At 37.3% G+C, this 17,445-nt stretch overlaps 3 protein-coding genes across 4 annotated transcripts; 1 reads left to right on the top strand and 2 right to left on the bottom strand.

Annotated features, from left to right (window-relative positions):
• Positions 1–837: 837 nt before the first annotated feature.
• On the bottom strand, positions 838–7,707 carry LOC132194752 (homogentisate 1,2-dioxygenase). The gene is made up of 10 exons (XM_059616233.1): positions 7,545–7,707; positions 6,513–6,648; positions 2,633–2,769; positions 2,396–2,579; positions 2,262–2,341; positions 2,096–2,195; positions 1,713–1,942; positions 1,523–1,649; positions 1,265–1,446; positions 838–1,219 (listed from the first exon to the last, which is right to left on the bottom strand). The coding sequence occupies exons 1-10, from the start codon at positions 7,566–7,568 to the stop codon at positions 1,082–1,084; spliced, it is 1,338 nt and encodes a 445-aa protein (XP_059472216.1). The 5' UTR covers positions 7,569–7,707; the 3' UTR covers positions 838–1,081.
• Positions 3,156–6,507, top strand: LOC132194751 (SET and MYND domain-containing protein 4-like). The gene is made up of 5 exons (XM_059616232.1): positions 3,156–3,985; positions 4,171–4,319; positions 4,851–5,336; positions 5,610–5,837; positions 5,889–6,507. Exons 1-5 carry the CDS (start codon positions 3,439–3,441, stop codon positions 6,156–6,158), a joined length of 1,680 nt encoding a protein of 559 aa, XP_059472215.1. The 5' UTR covers positions 3,156–3,438; the 3' UTR covers positions 6,159–6,507.
• A 2,428-nt stretch (positions 7,708–10,135) lies between the features above and the next one.
• LOC132194646 (macoilin) lies at positions 10,136–17,305 on the bottom strand. Of its 2 annotated transcripts, none has more exons than XM_059616062.1 (8): positions 17,087–17,305; positions 14,915–15,059; positions 14,729–14,855; positions 14,070–14,199; positions 13,433–14,017; positions 12,697–13,171; positions 11,820–11,994; positions 10,136–11,759 (listed from the first exon to the last, which is right to left on the bottom strand). In XM_059616062.1, exons 1-8 carry the CDS (start codon positions 17,164–17,166, stop codon positions 11,521–11,523), a joined length of 1,956 nt encoding a protein of 651 aa, XP_059472045.1. In that variant the 5' UTR covers positions 17,167–17,305; the 3' UTR covers positions 10,136–11,520. The 2 variants fall into 2 exon arrangements, with proteins under 2 accessions (XP_059472045.1, XP_059472046.1); XM_059616063.1 differs by having other exon boundaries at positions 14,915–15,056.
• Between the last annotated feature and the right edge of the window lie 140 nt (positions 17,306–17,445).

Raw genomic sequence — 17,445 nt, 5'->3', positions numbered from 1 at the left:
ATTCGCCAAATATTTATGCATTTCTTCAACGAATTGATCAATTTTAATTTCACGTTTTATTTTTACTGTAAAACTATTAAAATTTTCTAGATTTTGGCGTACTTAATTAATGTAATTCTCAGTAGTGTGCGGAATGAAGATATTTTTCTTTGAAATTGCAAAATTAATTTTGCATTGTAGCAAATGGAATAAGATTGACTTTCAATCGAATGTAATTAATTTTAAATAAAGGATATACCTGTTTATCGAAGCACGCTTCACTTGAGACTCACTCGACTGCCGCGTCTTTTGATTTTCTTGACTGGCGAATATCCATAGTGTGCATGCACGTTTTATACCTACCCCCACTCCGTTACACATTAACAATGTTTGATTAGGAGGTGATACCGCTTCCTATGCCGGGCTGTCACCATGGACCTAATATTACTAGTGTTGAGAGCCGTATCTCGTTAACTACTGGACCATATTTCAAAACTTGGAAGGAGGAACTTTTCCACAAACTCACTGGCGGTTGGGTTTAAATCAATATTCTTTTGTGTACATTAACTATACATTAGTAATGAAGGAAAATGGGGAGTCGCTAAATGTGCCATTGGCTTTTACAAGAACTTATGTTTTCCCGTAAAGTTTGTATTATAGCGCTTGATTGCAAATAACAGCCCAATATATTATTTAATTTTCATATTTTTTCAAGTTTTAATGAATGGACTTCTGCTCGGCAGGTGAAACAGAGTTATAATGTCTTAATTTTAGCAAAGAGGTAAAACAATAAATAACTATTTCCTTAAATTTAGTTGTTGATGTAGTTGGTAAGCGACGTAATGGATAACTCAAGGATTGGACAAAGATGCAGAAATATATTTCAGGAAAAGTATATATCATATTGAAATCTCTGTTGATACTGCTTCTTGGCTATCAAATTATACATAATACCGCGCAAAGGCCGTATATAAATATTTGTAACATATTAAATAAAGCTAATCATTTTGTTAATGGTAAATCAAATCCGAGCAAGTTTTTATTCATGTAAATATATGAACTACCACCATTATTTTATTTTTGATAATATTTTTTTTTTAAATTATTGAGGCTTCCAATTGGGGTCAAAGTGCTTCTTCAAAGGTTGCCAGCATTCGTAATAGGTGTGATCCAACTTCTGGCACGTTTCCTCTCCCCACTTGGTCACTGCCAAACTCAGCGATGACTCGAACATGAAAGCCTTTAAAACACATTCAGATTTTGCACAATAATTTTTAAATTATACCTGTGTGCCATCAGCAACGCGCACTGGTTTCAGTTCTCCATTTGAGGCGCCTTCGAAACACTTGTAATCAGGGCCGTGGGGAGTCATCATCGAGTGGAGAGAGGCGCCGCCAGGGGCGAATCCATCCTCCTTGGCTTCGTAATTGCCCTTAATCAGTCCCATGAACTCACTCATGCAGTTCCCTAAAATTTAATTTTAGTTATCAAAATAATTTTAATTAATCATTCAAAGAATTTTTACAAATTAAAATCAACTCACTGTGGTAGTATGGAGGTCGGAATGTGTGTTCCTGGACCGCCCAGCGCGGAGGGAAGATCACAAAGTCAGCGATTGCTGCTCCGGGCTTGTTCGAAGGGCAAGTCAGCACAGTGAAAATCGAAGGGTCCTGGAATAAATTTTTTATTTCTCCTTGCACCTTGATGAAAAATATATATTATATTAAAATTACAGCGTGGTCAAACTGCGTGGCGTTGATGACCATGAAGTGGTCCAGGTTGTATTTGTACGGCGCGTAGTTTCCGTGCCAGGCGACCACGTCGAAGGGGCTGTGCAACTGCTTGGCTTCAAACAGTTTACCCTGGAACTTGGAGACCACCCTGAACCCTTCAGGTACATCTCGGTCCTCGTAACAAGCCACTGGCGTCAGGAAGTCTCTTGGGTTTGCCAAACCGTTGGCGCCTTTAGATAAAAAATTAATTAAAAATAAATTTCAATCAAGTATTTTATTAGAGCTATTGAATATATTTCCTCATATAACTTGAATTATAATTTTAAATTAAAAAAGAAATGAAATATTTAATTTGTCTACTTTTCATGCTTGTTTTATTTTACCAATGGGTCCGAGGTTTGGAAGTTGGAAGTGCCCGTCATAGACTTCGAGAATGTAGCCACGAGTTGGCCCTTCCACTTCAATACTGAAGCGAATTCCTTGCTGTATTAAAATTAATTTTGATTTTAAATTATTTCAAAAAATTTGTATTTGTTTTAGATCTCAGACCTGAATAACACAGATTTCATTGGGGTTGACAATCAGCTTTCCAAATTCGGTCGTAATTTTGAGGCGGCCTTGCTGCGGAACTAAATTTGGTACAATTAATTTGAATAATTTTAATTTCACTATTTTTTTCTTACCGAACAAGAAGTCACCGTCGGAGTTGTAAAGGCAAGAGTTGGTCATGGAAGTGTTGCATAAGTAAACGTGGACCGCGATTCCGTTTCGAGTCTTCGCATCTCCGGCGCCACAAACGGTGTGCAAGCCCTGGAGGAAATCGACTGCTTTCTCCAAGGCAGGAATATCGTAGGGCCTCCAACGCATCTGTAAATACTTTAATTATTTAAATATTTCAATTTAATCTGAAATGATTATACCTGATTTGGATTCGGCTCATTTTCGTTCCAGTCGTGGTTGAAAAATTTGGGAGCAGCTTGAAGTGGCGCAAATGGTTTGTGAATGACAGACGGACGGATCCTGTACAACCACGACCTCTGGTTCTCAGTCCTGGGGGCTTGAATAAAAATTTATTGGAAATATCAATTAGTTAAATTATTTCAAGAATGATAAAAAAAAGAAAAAAATAAACAGCAATAAAATAATTTTAAAATTTAACTGGCCAAAAAGGATATAATTTTTTATTGAAATGGGAAAATGAAATTAATGCACCAAACTTTGATATTAAAAATACATATTTTTATCATTTTTGCTACTATTTTATGGGAAATAACCTATGAAAACGTCATTTTAATTCAATAAAAAATTAAATTATAAAAGTATTAAAAAAGCCTATATTTATAATGGTTTAAACATCTTTTAAGGCAGATGAAGTTTGTTCTTTTTCAAATATTAAAATAATTAAAATTCCGCATCATCCAGTAAAAAAATTAGAAGTTTGTATTTAACGGCGCTCTTGCAAAAGCACGCAGAATAAGAGTTTATTTTCGGCTTTTTCAATTGTTGACAGCTTAGTGTTTTCAATGTGCGTGCAGGGGCACCCGCACTCTAACGTGAGCGAGAAAGAAACAAAAGCTACACACCATGCTAATCTCTCGCTCTTTCTGGCGGGCGTTTAATTTTAGAGCGCCCAGAATTTCGAGAACAAAGTCTATCAGTCCTCGCGAGGCACCGCCCGATTCGATAAACTCCAATATTGATTTTAAATTAATTGTTATCCTCGACCATGGACCCTGAGACGATTCGGAAGAAAGGTTCGGCCCTGCTGAAGGACGGTGTCTATTTAGAAGCGGTGGCAAATTTTACCAAGAGCATCGCTCTGGCTACGGACGAATCCTCCAAAGGTCTCGGCTACGCCGCCCGAAGCGCCGCCCTTCAGGCAACAGGACACTTCATTCAGGCCATCGAAGACGCCCGTCGCGCCCTGACACACAACTACCCTGAGATTCTCAGGTACCAGCTACACCTGCGGACGGCCGAGTGCTGGAAGGCGTTGGGCCGAGTGTCCGAGAGTGACGAGAGCCTTTGCGAGGCCCAGAGGTCCATTCGGGACGGCCCGTTGTCCGAGAAGAAAAAGCAAGAGTTGCTGGAGGCGGTCAGGGAGGAGAAAAAGGATCCCAGGTCGGCGCCAGGGCTGAGTGTCCGGTACCTGAAAGCGCCCCCGTTGAGCCACGGCGCCAGGACGGACAACGAGAGACTTTCCAATGCGGTCGAGGTGAAAAATGACTCAAAGTTCGGCAGGCACTTAATTGCGGCAAGAGACATTAACACAGGTAAAAATTATTTATGTTTATTAAAGTAGTATTTTAAATGCAAAATTAAGATTATAATGTCATCAATAAACGGGCGAAAAAGTCCCTCACGCTTCTGCTAAAAGCTCAAGTCCAGCGTAAATAAGATTTTTTTTCCCGAATCAGAATTTTTCGTTGGAATTTCCCATTTTTTTTTATTTCCTTAGGGGACGTTTTAGTAGTGGAGGATCCAGTCATTTCATTTCTCATTGAGACAGAAAATCTTGAAAAGGGTAATAAGGAGGCAATTTGGACGCACTGTTCACACTGCTACAAAATGTGCCTCACTTTGGAGCCCTGCAAAAGTTGCAAATGGGTAAGGAGGACGGATCTTTAGTTTAAAATTCTTCAACATAAAAATAATAAGAAAAATGGAATTAAGTTTTAGATTAATAAATGTTTTAATTGAAAAAATATAACTAGTTTAGAAAAGATGAACCTTGCGTAAAATACAGAGTATGAAAGTATTTTGTGAGGAAAATTGTTCACAAAAAAAATTTACAATAAAATATTGTATAAAATTTTAAATTAAGTGTTAAAAACGGCACAATTACTCTATTGTGTTTCATAAAACGTGTTGGACTGTTTTCAATTTCAATGTTAAATTTAAATAGATGAACAGATAATATTAATTTCAAAAGATAATAAAATTATTGATTTGAAAATAAAATAATTTATACATAATTAATAAATAGTTAAAATAGAATAAATTTATTCTCTTCATAATTCAAGCTACAGAATTAAATTTCTTCGTTTTTCTAAGATAAAAATTTACAAAAAAATTTATAATCAATAAAATTTAAAAAATAAATTGGCTTAACAAAATTGTAATTAATAAAATTACTAGGCTCTTTACTGCAGCACCGAGTGTGAAGAATCGGCCTGGCGTGGCTACCACAAGGACGAGTGCCGCATGCGACGCAAATACGATGCCCTGAAGGCCCCGTCCGACCCTGACAGCACCAGTTCGTGGGTGCGGATCATGCTGAAAGTGCTGTCCACCTTCCCTGACCCAAAGATATCCGAAGCGCTTTCGCTGCTGCCGGATGTTTTCCCTGACGAGAAAATGGAGCGCGTCGGAAAATTGGCGCAGACCTTGTGCAGGGTTTGCTGCGAGGACTGCGAGGAGCAGCAAAGGTTGGCGGGGGTTTGCGTCAGGGCGCTGCTCGTCTTCCAGCGCAACTCGTACACCATAGACGAGAGCCACGTGGTCCCCTCGGCGGACGCCTTCCGCCTGCGACAGGTCATCGGCAGGGGTTTGTACCCGACGGTGGCGCTCATCAACCACTCGTGCGACGCCAATGTCACCAGGGTGTTTCACCTCGGCACGCAGGTTTGACACGAATATCAAAATTTATAAAAAAAAAAAACTCCAAAATTAATTAATACCATAGAGTATTAATAAATTAAGTCATTTTATATCTTACAGTTACATTTCCGGACATTAATTTTTACTTTAGGAGACAACAATGCTCTAGAGACGATAAAATATCAAATTTGAATTATTCAATCGAGGATTCTGGAAATACAATTAAAAATGACTTCTTTTTGAGACTTTGACTAGTCTTTTTCATTTTATTTTTATTTTTTATTTTAAATTTTTCAGGTTGTCAAAGCTATTCGACCCATCAAAAAGGGCCAACAGATATTCGGCAGCTACGGCCCTGATTACGGAGGAATGCCCAGGTCGCGAAGACAAGCGATCCTGCGAGAAAAATTTTACTTTGAGTGCGACTGCGACCCCTGCCAGTCAAATTGGCCTCTGATCGCGACCACCATGGGATACGTACCGGAATTCCTGAGAAAGCCATCGATTTTGCCCCTCCTTAGAGAAGTAATTTTCCCTCTAATGTTAAAAAAAGATATATATTTTTATTTTTTCTAGGTGGTGCAAAAGGTGATAGTAGGAAAAACTATTCAAGGACGCAATTACTCGGCAATCATCAACGAGGAAATTTTGAACAAATGCTTGGCCCTCCAAAAATTGTACTTTGAGGCGGGAGAATCCAGGGTCGATTGGATTTACTTTTTCACTGAAAAATTCATCGTCAGCAACTTTGACCTTTCAGCTAAAATATGGGTGGCTAACAAAGGGGAAATGGGAGATTCGTATTTGTCAGCGTTCAACGAAGAGACAATTTTTCAAGCCGATTGAAACATACGGACATTTGAAGAGTCAAAGATTTGCCTAATTTAATTTTGATTATTTTGAAAATCAAGAAGAACAAACTTCCATCAAGAGCAAAAATATTACAAAAATCGGCAAAAATTTTTAAATTTAAATAAAAATTGTAAAATTTTTCATTTTAAATTTTAGGTTTTTAAAATTTACATTTTTTTTAAAAATTTCTTTCATATGACTCACAATCAGTCAGACTGGCTGCGTCTTTAATTACTATAATTTTTTTTTTAATTCTTTAATATTGGCTGTTTTAGAGCTAATTTCTGTATTGACCGAGAAGAATAAATAGTAATAACAAAAATAAATGAATATATCAAATGATCAAACCTGTGAAAGCAGTTCCAGACAATTGCTCGGCGTAGAGTCCGTAGGGGCATTTTTGGGGGTTGTTTTGGCCGACGGGGAGGGCGCCTGGGCAGCGTGGATCCTCAGTCGCAAATTCGTTGCCAAATCCGCTCAGATACTGGAAAATAATTTGAGGTGCGTCAAGTAGTGAAGGGACATCGCAAAGAAAAAAAAGCATATTTTTTTTTATACCAATTCAACAATAACCAGTTTTTTAAAGAGTCGGAAATCGCTGGAAAAATTGTACTAAAATAATTTAATGATGCGCGTTGCGTAAATGATATTTTTGAAATTAATTTCTTATTTTGTTGGAAAGTCTTGAAATTTTGGCGAATTTGGTTCAAACTTATTTTTTTAATAATGCGTGTTATTGGTTATTGGCGTCAAATCACAGGGTTTGCTTGTGCGCAATTAAAAACGGATTTTATGGCCGCAGGGGAAGAAATGAAGTAAATAATAAGAAAGAAAACCGCTGTTGGCGAGTCGAAGCTCTCAAGGTGAGCGAGAGGCGGCAGAGCAGCGATTTGAGAAAATAATCTAGAAGAGGACGACGCGTGTCGCCAGGGCACGTCGGCTTTTCTGGAAGGCCCAGTAATTATCAATTGAGGAAAAAGCCTTCTCTAATAAATAATTTTTTTGAATTATAAGGAGTTTTACATGCTTAATAAAAAGCTCATTTGTGTAGTAAAAAATTGAAGCACGAAAAATAAGAAAATAAATAAATGAATGATTAAAAAATGTTTCAAAGAGATCGAATGATCAAACATCGGGAACAACAAGAAATGATTAACCTTATTTGAATATCTCAAGATTGCAGAATTAAAAATTTCGCTCGCGTTATTGAATTTTGCATCCCCAGAGCTGATTTTAATTCTCATGATATTAACTTTTTAAATAATTACAATTAGATACTTAAGCGTCACAAAAATATTTAAATTAAATGGATATATTGTTAATTTTTTACAAAATATACATAAGAGTAAATTTTTCGTGCACTTTTTTTTCCTTATTTACCTTGAATTGTTCGTTTGTGGACATCGTTGTTGACCCCTTGGCTGTCACGCTGGCAATGGAATGGGAGGCCCGGCGACTTAAATTTTGTTCTTTTTTACTCTCTCCACTGCCGCGATCTGAAGATACACCTTTTTTTAATGAACCTGCTGCTGGCGGCTTTTAAAAATTTATGACGAAACGCTGCCGAGTGTGTGTTTACTTCATTGGCGAGCATACGAGGGCTCGTTTTACTCCTTCTCCAATCGCGCGACCACACTTCTCTACGACCAACCAGTCAACCCAAGGACACTGATGCAGTGCGCACTTATCAATGCTAATTATCTTCGCAAATTGTGAAATCATCTTGCAAAAAATTGTGCGGTTTCAAGGGAAATTAGCTTTCTTAAAATTTTACTTCATTAAAAGATTCTAAAATAATGTTTGAACTGAAAATTAACACTTGAGGTGGATTTCATATTAAAAGCTCACAAAAATTTTGACGAAAATTAAAAATAATAGGTATGTTTTAAGATGACACATATTTACAAACAGCGACTTTAAAAACAAAACCGAATTGGTAATTAATTTTTAATTTGTTTAAAATTAATTTTTAATTTGTTTAAAATTAATGGGAGAGAAAAAAAGGGTGAAATTTTATAACAACAATTAAAATTTTTACTTTCAAAACTTCCTCAATTTATTAATATATTAGGACGTGAGTTATCCTTTTGGAATAAAAAGATTTCAGGACTATTGTTATTTTTTCAAATAAAAAATCAAATAATAACAAGATTTCATTTTAATGTTTAATTTTAAAACTCTGAAAGATTTAAGAACCTATCGATTAATTCCTGAATTGAATTATAAGGGACAAAGAAATGAAAACGAATTACAATCATTTTTAATTTTTGATTTTATTCTGTACTTTTCTGACTTACACATAGAGAGCAACACATCTCCAAACATTCAAGTTATTGAGTTGTTGTAGTAATTTGTTCTTTGCATGGACGACTACCTCAAAAAATTCAGTATCCAAACTTTGTTTTCTCGTTCAAGTGGTTTTTCAAAGTATCCAAAAATTGTTGCCGCCCACCGGGTATTGTTGTGTGTTTGTGTCGAGTGAGTGAGTGAAAGAGTGTCTGTTTTTCACAATGAATAATATATTCAAAACGGAGCTCTAATAATTTAACACATATCAATAACTGAGCAGAGGCCTGAATTGGCACAATTCACTAGTATATTAGAAATGTCTCAACTTTTTCATCCTCCGGTATAATTTTACAAAGAGCCTGGTTTCTTTTTGTCCCGTCTGCAGTTGTATTTTTTTTTTGGTTGTATTCAATGTTTTGTGGCATCAGTGATCACCAGTATAAAAAGTAGTTTTCTAACATTTACAAAACAACTGTCTCCACTTTATATTTTTATCCATATTACATTCTTAGGGAGTAACATCGAGTTGCAACATCGTGTGTGTGTATTACGGTTTTTTGTCCACATAATCGTCAAAAAGGTGCTTCATTATTGCCCGTCGGTCAATTCCAGCTTTGACGAATAATGATTCACAACATTCAACATCCTGACTGACTTCTTGTTTTCAATACTTTTCCTGTTTCCGTCCTTAAATGAGTAAACATCTATAGATCGTTTTTCCCGAAATCAAAACACAACATTACACATTTGATTCATTTTGTCTCCATTTTGTGCTCGTTTTTTAGTTTCAAACTAACATTCTTTGTCCAATCAGAGTAAAGTTTTTCTTCTTCAATTTTCAAGAAAGTTATTGAGATCAAAAACACACTACAAGACTACTAAATTATGTAGGTAGAAATAATTGTATTTTTTTACTTCTTTCGAGAAAGAAAACAACTGCTTGACAAGTATATTTTTTCTCCAACAAAACGCGACAAGACAGTTTTGGTCCGTCGGCTCTACAGATCCTCTTTCGACTATTATTTTTAAATAATGTACTTTTAATTATGATCCGATCCGCTACATGTGCTAATATTTAACGTCTGCTTCCAATTATATGTTTTACGGTGTACAATCAATCAAGGGACGCAAACACATAAGACAACATCTTCAATTGTTACACTTTATGGCAGTTAATTAATAAAAAAGCTGAAGCTTGTTCTTTTTTTCACTCAATTTGTGCAGAAGGGCAAGAAACGACAAGATTTTATAACAAAATGAAATTACTGATAAGGAACTGAAAATAAACTTGGTTTTACTAAAAGTTAATTGTTTTTTTTCTTACAAGGTATGATCCCGAGATGACACACGCCGATTATGTTGAAAGTTGGTATGCAACTTGCACTACCCTTGGGTGTTATGGAATGGCTATCAAAAGTTGCCCAATTTCACAAGGGAGGGTAGTTTCCATTAAAACGCATGTTAAAAACGATCAGATGTAGGCAACAAAAGCGTCCTCTGTGTATATAAGTTGCCTACATCTGATTTCTCCAATGTAATTCAAATTACATGGAGTTTAAATGGCAAAAATTAAACAAGGAAAATTGGGCAAAAATTAATTACCGTTCTGGGGTACCAATGGGTAGTAGAAGTTGTGCACCAATTTTCATTAAAATCGGGGTGTGTCATCTCGGGAGCATACCTTGTTAGAAGGGATTGTGATGCAGATTTTTACAATTCAACTTTTAAGTACGGTTTCAAGTGGGCAGTGCAGATGGTCGCAGGCAAACGCGTCGAACGCCCGGAATTAATTAATTATCCATCTCGTCATGATTCCCAAATAAATGCATTTCAGTAAAAATGAATGAATATTGGTCAATCCGAAAGCCACTCTAAATAATTCTACCTGGTCTGGAACTAAAAATAATCAAATCGATTTCTATAATTTTCTTTTTATGCTTAGTCGATTTATTTTTTGTGCTCGGTTCTTTTGTTGGATATTAATAAAAATATTGTTTCACTCTGCAATACCACTTTGCTTACTGTATGTGTTTCCCGTTTGTTATTTACACAATGAAGTCTATTAATTCAATTGAAATGATGCAAACCATTAGTTAATTATTATCACAACAAAAACACAAAAATATGTGAACATTTTCTTTCTTTTTCTTCACCCTCTCTTCTGCTTGCCTAAACAAATCAGTTCTGACTTTAGACAAAGGGGTACCGATTTTTAGGGTTTTGAGGGCGGGGCGGTTTCAGGGGCTCGATGGAGAAGGAAGGAAGGGTCTCGACTGCAGGTCAGCCGAGTCGGTGTGGCACACAAGCGAAATTCAAAAAAATTAATTTTCCATCTTGGACATTTCACCGAATATTTAAAAAAAGGAACTAATCAATACTTTTTCCATTTAGGTCAAAAGTAGTAAAACCCTAAATCAAAATCTGTCGTTGGCGACAGGAGGTCTACGACTGTAGTCGAAAGATGACAAAACCAATAATTATACAAAAATATTCATTAAGAAAAAAAATAATAAGGAAACTCAGTTGGTTTCTCAAAATAACATAAGAAAATAGTTGCTTGTCTTTGTTGAATTTAATGAAATATATTATTATAAAAAGTACTGAGCCGTGCCGGATTTTGAGACGGAAGTCGGTTATTTTACTTTCCACTTGCTGTCGATTTGCAAGACTGACTTGAAACTAATTTGAGTTTTTACATTTCTCTGGTGGGAAGAAACAATTTTTCGCGTGTATCTGCTCTAAAGCTCACACTACACCCAAAACTCCAGCGCTACACCAGACTTGGGAGTATCGAACAAGTTTCTCCAAGTGGAAAAGGAAGAGTCTCAAGCTTCAAAAAGCGCAACTTTGCTCAACAATTAATGTGTATATTTTTCTCGCTTGAAATCAAAAGTATGATGCAGTTGTACTGTTTTCCGTAAATCATGTCCTTCGTCGTGTTTTGATTTTTAAAAATAAATTAAAACATTTGGTTTCTCGTCATTTCAAAATACACCATAGAAGTCCTGCTGCTGTATGCTTGATAATACTACTTGAAAATAAATTAAAAACGCGCTGTACCTTCCTCTCAAGCCTCGGTGGAGGTGATACCTCCGCTCTTGGGGGTGTAAGCAGTGGCGTTCGGGTCGAGGTTCGAATTGCAGGAGGGTTGCAGGCTCATGATGTGATCTCCCAACATCAGTTTGGACGAGTTGCCCATGGTCACCATCTCGAGGGCGGCGGGGCTGAAAGAGTCGGCCACGGCGATGACTTGGGTGATCTTCAACTTCAGCTCTTCGGTCTCCTTTTCCTTTGCGCGCAACAGATCTGAGAGGGAAAAATCCAAAGTTGAATTCTGAAATTTATTCAAACAGAAGCAAAGCTTACTTGAACTTATTTCCAGTTGCCTCTTGGCTTCGCCCAAGGCAGAGAAGAGATCCAGTTTAATGCGAGTCTCTGCACTCAGACTGTTCTCCAAGAGCATGTTTTTATCTTTCAAATTGGTCAGAGCCTGGCACAGTCTTTCAATCTCCGAGTGGCTTTCCTTGTAGGGGCGCAACATCTGTAAAAAATCAATTTTTTTCTGTTTTGAAGTTCTTTTAATAAAGATATTTATTAGATTTATTTCATTACAAATCCAGCCAATTTCAGTAGAAATTATTGGCTAGCACTTATCAGAGTAATTGCTTCAAGTTAAAAGCTCCTAATTGAAAAACGTAAAAAAAAGACACAAGATTTACATTAAAAGGAAATTTAAATAAAAATGAAATAAAAAAGGATTCCAAATTGAATTAACAAGTGGGAATTGAATTATTTAAAAAAAGTTCAAAGCAACGAAATGAGAATTTAAAAAAAAAATTAATAAAAATATCATTTATTTAAATTTATCAAACCAGAACATCTTAAAATATGAGATACTTTGTGGACCAGTAACAGATCAAAAAAAATTTGGTTGCAATAATTTAAAACCTGTTTCAGATTATTTACTTCATAAAACCAATAAACTGAACAGATAATTTAGTGATTTTAAATGACAATTACCAACATTCATTTACACTTACATTTGTTATAAAACCGTAAAACAGAAATAAATTTTCGTTTATAAACCAAATTTAAATAAGCGTCAGAATACGTTTTGTGTTTAATATTCAAATAAAAAAGATCGGTGAAAAGAGTTTGTAAATAATAAAAGATTTTCTGATTTCTTTGTTGAAAACAAATGCAAATCATGCAATAAAATAGGAAGTGGAAGGTAAATTATTACCTGAAGTTCCATTTCGAGAGAAACACACCGGTCCTCCTTTCCCTTCAGCTCCCTCCGTAAATGCTTGACATCAGACTCAAGATCCCTCCTGCGAGATCTGCAGCTTTCAGTGCACTCGCTCTTCGCAGCAGCAGCGGCCGCAGCCATGGCGATGGCGCGCGCCGTGGCCGCCTCCTCCGCCTTCTTGGCCGCCTTGCGCTCATTCTGCAGCTGCGACTCGACATTGGAACGGACGCGTCGCTCATCGGTCAGCCGTCTCTCAAGCTGGGCGACGTTTTGCTTGTCCGACTGCCGGGCCGTCACCAGGTTGTGCAGCTTTGACTGCAGCGCGTCGTTGTCCGCTTGCAGCTGCGAAAGGGTGTTTTTCACGCTCTTCTCGCCCGAGATGAGATTGCTGATCTGCGACTTGAGCTCTTGTTCTGACTGTTTACTCGAGTGCAGGTCTGCTTTTAATCTCTTGATTTCAGCTTCCAACCTGGAGAGTAAAAATAAATTAGAATTTTTTATTAATTTGAAATTAGCCATTTACAAATTCTTTTCCTAAAATTTGAAATCCATTAAGTTAATCATGAATGAAAGGGGAATTTAAAGCTAATGAATAGTTCCTTTTTTTCTTTTCTTAATTCACTAAAATTACTCAAATTGAATTTCAAATTAATATACTGAGGAATAAAAAAATAATTAAATTTTAATAGAAACTTCCATGAAAGAGTTTATTAAAAAGTTCTTAGATTACCTTATACTATTCTCGTCCTTCTGAGGAACTGGGTTGGCCTCAGTCGACGGCGATTCCCTGTTGGCTTTGTTCTTGCGCTCCCTCTGAGAATTGACAGAATTCTCCTTGACCTGCGACCACTTGGCCGAGTTGGACTTGAGGGAGCCCTTGGAGCTCTTGTCCTTGTCCACCTCGTTCTCGTCAAAGTCGTTGATCGACCCCGGCTTTTCCATGTAGTCAATATCACCCGTAATGGAGCCGTTCATGTGCTTCTTCTCCTTGGCCTCATCACCATTGGATGCGCCCTTGTCCAGCGACTTCCTATGGTTGCTTTTTGCCACGCTCGGCTGCGACGCCGGTGTGCTGTGGTGGTGGTGAACGGAGCCGTTCGATATGCTGCCATTCTCCAGCGCTTTACTGCTCTTCTCGGCGCACGTCGTCTCCAACGGCGGCGTTGGCGGCGTCAACTCCACCGGCAGCGCTTGCTGCAAAAGCTGAAGGTAAAAGTCGTTCTCCTTCGACACTTCGCGCTGCTTTCTCTGCCGCATCCTGTAGCCCACGTAACTCTTGAAGCCAAACCCAAGAGTCACCACAGGATAGCCAATGCTGGAATCAGTGCCAATTAGTACTTGAATCGTAATTTGTTAATCAAATTTACCAATGAGCTGCAAACGGCCTGCAAAGGTCTAGGTGGAACGGCATGTGCCTCACATCACGGAGTCTAACCGCAGCCTCCACGTACACAAACAGCAGCCACAGCATAATTGTTGGCAAGCAGATGCCTTTCTCTGGAAATTTAACAAATATTTATTTATTTAATATGGAGATTTTGTTTATGCGAATTTCAGGTTTTATAATTTAGAATACAGGTTTTTTTTCTAGGGACTGACTGAATCAAAAGCCACATTTTTTTCTAACAATATTTACAATTGAAAAAGATAACACATAAAACCACAAGTTCATACTTTATCATAATTCTCCCTACCCCCTTGTTTCACAAAGAGGAAGTTGAGGTTACGATAGCTTTTACAATATTTTTACCAACCAAATTGAAATTGAATTAGAACCTTTGTTGCCTCTACAGAATTTACAATGGTAAAAAATTTTCATCAATGGAAATGTCAATAAATTTGACCTTTGACAGGAAATGTGTCGCAGTTCACAGTCTCGTTCAAATATAATTATCAAAATGGATTGTATTGATTGAGGCCGCATATGAATAATTTAGGCAAATAATTAGCGTCTTGTGAAATTGCAACAGCATTTGCTATTTCCCAGGCTTCTGTTCCAATTCCTTGAAAATAAAAATGTACTGACCTGTATGCCAGACGTACTGAACCCACACGTACGTACTCGCCGCAAAGAAAAGCCAGTGTACTGGGATGAAAAAGAAACAAATCATGTCTGAGGTGAGAGCAATGCAGATGAAGAAAGCGGAGAAGGCCTGCAAAAATAAACGAAAACATGAGTACAGTGGTTTTTCTTTTAAACTCCATTGCTTACCAAGCCTTGATACTTGAACGAGTCGTAAACACTTCGCAGCAGGAGCCAGAACGGCCAGAGAAACTCAAAACGGAACTCCAGAATGAAATCTGCCAAAATCACCAGCAGCCATAGTGCCAGAAACTTGACGTACAGAAGGGTGCTGCTGAAACAGGCCATTTTCAGTTTGAATTAGTTCTCAGTGTGGAGAGCATAATGAGGAGGAAAGCATTAAAAAAGGGAATTTTATACTTCCTTCATTGGAGTACAATATTATTTTCAAAGCCGATTAGCCTTGTTTTGATAAGATAAGCATCCAATTAAAAAAAACGAGTTTTTTATTTACTTTTAATTAAACGCATGAAAATATTAGAAAATGTTTTTAATTAATTTTCTGCATTAATTTTAAAATAAATTATGGACTTTTGATAATAACAACTTCAAATATGGGATTTTACTTTTGTGGAATAAATTTTGATTGAAACTGAATATAATATAAAAATTATGTTTTAATAATTAATTACATAAAAAAATCTATTTTCAAAAGAAAACTCTTCAGTCAAATGAAACTTTTTAGCACTACAAACAGTATGTACTGAATGTCGTCAATTACTTTACGAAACATCCATAGTTTTATGCATGATTTGAAAGGAAGTATGATTTTCATCAGTTATCATTGGTCATTATCAAGCTCGATTTTGTGTTTTTCTGTTTTCAATGACGTGAATGAAATTGCAACACAACCTAAACTCTGCCTTCACTGTTTTGAACATTTTTAATTAATTTAGAAAAAAAATCGACACGAAATATATTTTGCTAAGTTTGTCAAATTTTGAAAATATTTTCAATAAAATGTGAAAAAAAAACTAACAATTTTTAAAATAAAACACAAATTTCAAGAACATAATATATCAAATGCACAATTATAGCGATTTAGGCAAATTCTTAACATACGCGTTGCGCTGGTTGCATTCATAAATTAAATTCTCTGACGATTGACTCAGATTTTGATTAAATTTGTACGCGAGGAAAGCTAGAAAGTAGAACTAATAATGAAACAAAACTAAAAAATAGTGCCAAAAAAGCAAGTGAAATGGGATAAAATAGGCAATTTCTTACAGCCTGGACATGAAATAATTAAGAAACGACTTATTTCAATTTGATTAATTTATCCCCAAATCTTACACCAATTTTATTTCAAATTTCGTTGGTCACTACAAAACTATTTCTTCCACAAATCAAAAGCAAATTAATAATAAAAAAAATATTAGAAAATTCGAAAAAAAATTTCTACCCTTGATTTTTTTTTTTAATTGACATTTTAACTAAAAGGTATCTTTTTATTCCAAACCATGCAGAAACTGTCACGAATGCATGTGTAATTGGGTAGTGAAGGGTTCCATTGAGTGAAATTGATTACAAACAAGTATTATGATGCTTATATCAAGAGCCGCGGCGCCAATAGGTATAAAAACTTTCCGCCGGCGAGAACCATAAACGGGCAGCGATTAATTCCAGAAGGTTTCACGACATTAAAACTAGAGAGAATTATTAAAACTGGTGCACGAGCATGAATAATGAGATCATGCAACGCGTGTGACGTCTTCGATATCAAAGTCCCAAACCGATCAAGAAGATTTTTGGCACTGGCCCTCGGCGGCGCTCTCGAAAGAGAGAGATTTCTCGGCCCAGTTGCGGACGAAAATCTTTCTCGACCAGTGACTGGATTTATCGGATTTGCTGACAAACTGGTCCGCTCGCGAGAATGCCTAATTAGGGAGCGCGCGGGAACACGAGCCCAAGGGCACACATAATAACATCCCAGCATGCCAAAATGAAACATCTTTCGCCGCGAAGACGTGTCGGCGGTCGGCGAGAATTTCGCCAAAATGTGTTCGAATCTGATTTGCATCGAAGATCTGTGGGTGAAAAGAATGATTAGAGCGCTGGACCGGCTTTGAAATTGGGCAAAAAAGCAAAGTCCTAGTAGAAAAAGGGCAAATCTTGTAGTCGAGGTTCGAGTTCGGATTGGGCCGAGTCGAAGGCTCGGGCCTCAAATGGGGCCGAAAGACGGCGGCCGAAGGGTTTTTGAGCCAATTCTGGCTCAGCGGGTGCGGGCCGATTAATTTTCGGGAGCCAAAATAACAATTTGGGGTCAGCCATTTTGATAAAACACATATGGGCCTGTCGTACCTGCCGTACATTCCCTCTGTGATTTTGTTCCTTTTCAGGGGCCGCCGTAGTTTGCCACACTCGGCATTTCTCCTCTTCATATTCCTTATCAGTTACACGACTCGAGTGCAGCTTTCTTTGTCCGCCCGTGTGTAAAATGACTCTAAATTCACGCCGATAGTCGTGACACTGCAAGTCGGTTCTCTTTGTTGTCATCCGTCCGAAAGACACTGCGAGCGCTCGGCTGCAGATCTGCGCTCCCATTGGCCGACGCCAGCGCGCATGCATCAGGCACCCCCGGCCATTGGTCCAGCGCCGCGCTCCCATTGGTCCGCACGATTCTGCCGGCAAACGGGTTTTTCTTTGAAAGTTCAAGTCGT

This window comes from Neocloeon triangulifer, unplaced genomic scaffold (genome assembly GCF_031216515.1).
Source record: "Neocloeon triangulifer isolate White Clay Creek 2 clone unplaced genomic scaffold, ASM3121651v1 ptg000008l, whole genome shotgun sequence".
NCBI lineage: Eukaryota > Metazoa > Arthropoda > Insecta > Ephemeroptera > Baetidae > Neocloeon > Neocloeon triangulifer.
The sequence above is the reverse complement of the archived record's forward strand: the minus strand, read 5'-3'. Positions and strand labels throughout refer to the sequence as shown.

What these genes read in the sequence shown, in the direction of transcription:
- LOC132194751 (XM_059616232.1), top strand. Translation starts at nt 3,439, where the DNA reads ATGGACCCTGAGACGATTCGGAAGAAAGGTTCGGCCCTGCTGAAGGAC. An exon ending in TGTTTCACCTCGGCACGCAG is followed by an intron (nt 5,337 to 5,609) that starts GTTTGACACGAA and finishes TAAATTTTTCAG; the next exon opens with GTTGTCAAAGCTATTCGACC. An exon ending in TTTTGCCCCTCCTTAGAGAA is followed by an intron (nt 5,838 to 5,888) that starts GTAATTTTCCCT and finishes TATTTTTTCTAG; the next exon opens with GTGGTGCAAAAGGTGATAGT.
- LOC132194752 (XM_059616233.1), bottom strand. Translation starts at nt 7,568, where the DNA reads ATGTCCACAAACGAACAATTCAAG. An exon ending in CCACAAACGAACAATTCAAG is followed by an intron (nt 6,649 to 7,544) that starts GTAAATAAGGAA and finishes ATTATTTTCCAG; the next exon opens with TATCTGAGCGGATTTGGCAA. An exon ending in ATGAAATCTGTGTTATTCAG is followed by an intron (nt 2,196 to 2,261) that starts GTCTGAGATCTA and finishes ATTTTAATACAG; the next exon opens with CAAGGAATTCGCTTCAGTAT.
- LOC132194646 (XM_059616062.1), bottom strand. Translation starts at nt 17,166, where the DNA reads ATGAAGAGGAGAAATGCCGAGTGTGGCAAACTACGGCGGCCCCTGAAA. An exon ending in AGGCCGTTTGCAGCTCATTG is followed by an intron (nt 14,018 to 14,069) that starts GTAAATTTGATT and finishes CACTGATTCCAG; the next exon opens with CATTGGCTATCCTGTGGTGA. An exon ending in GCAACTGGAAATAAGTTCAA is followed by an intron (nt 11,760 to 11,819) that starts GTAAGCTTTGCT and finishes TTTCCCTCTCAG; the next exon opens with ATCTGTTGCGCGCAAAGGAA.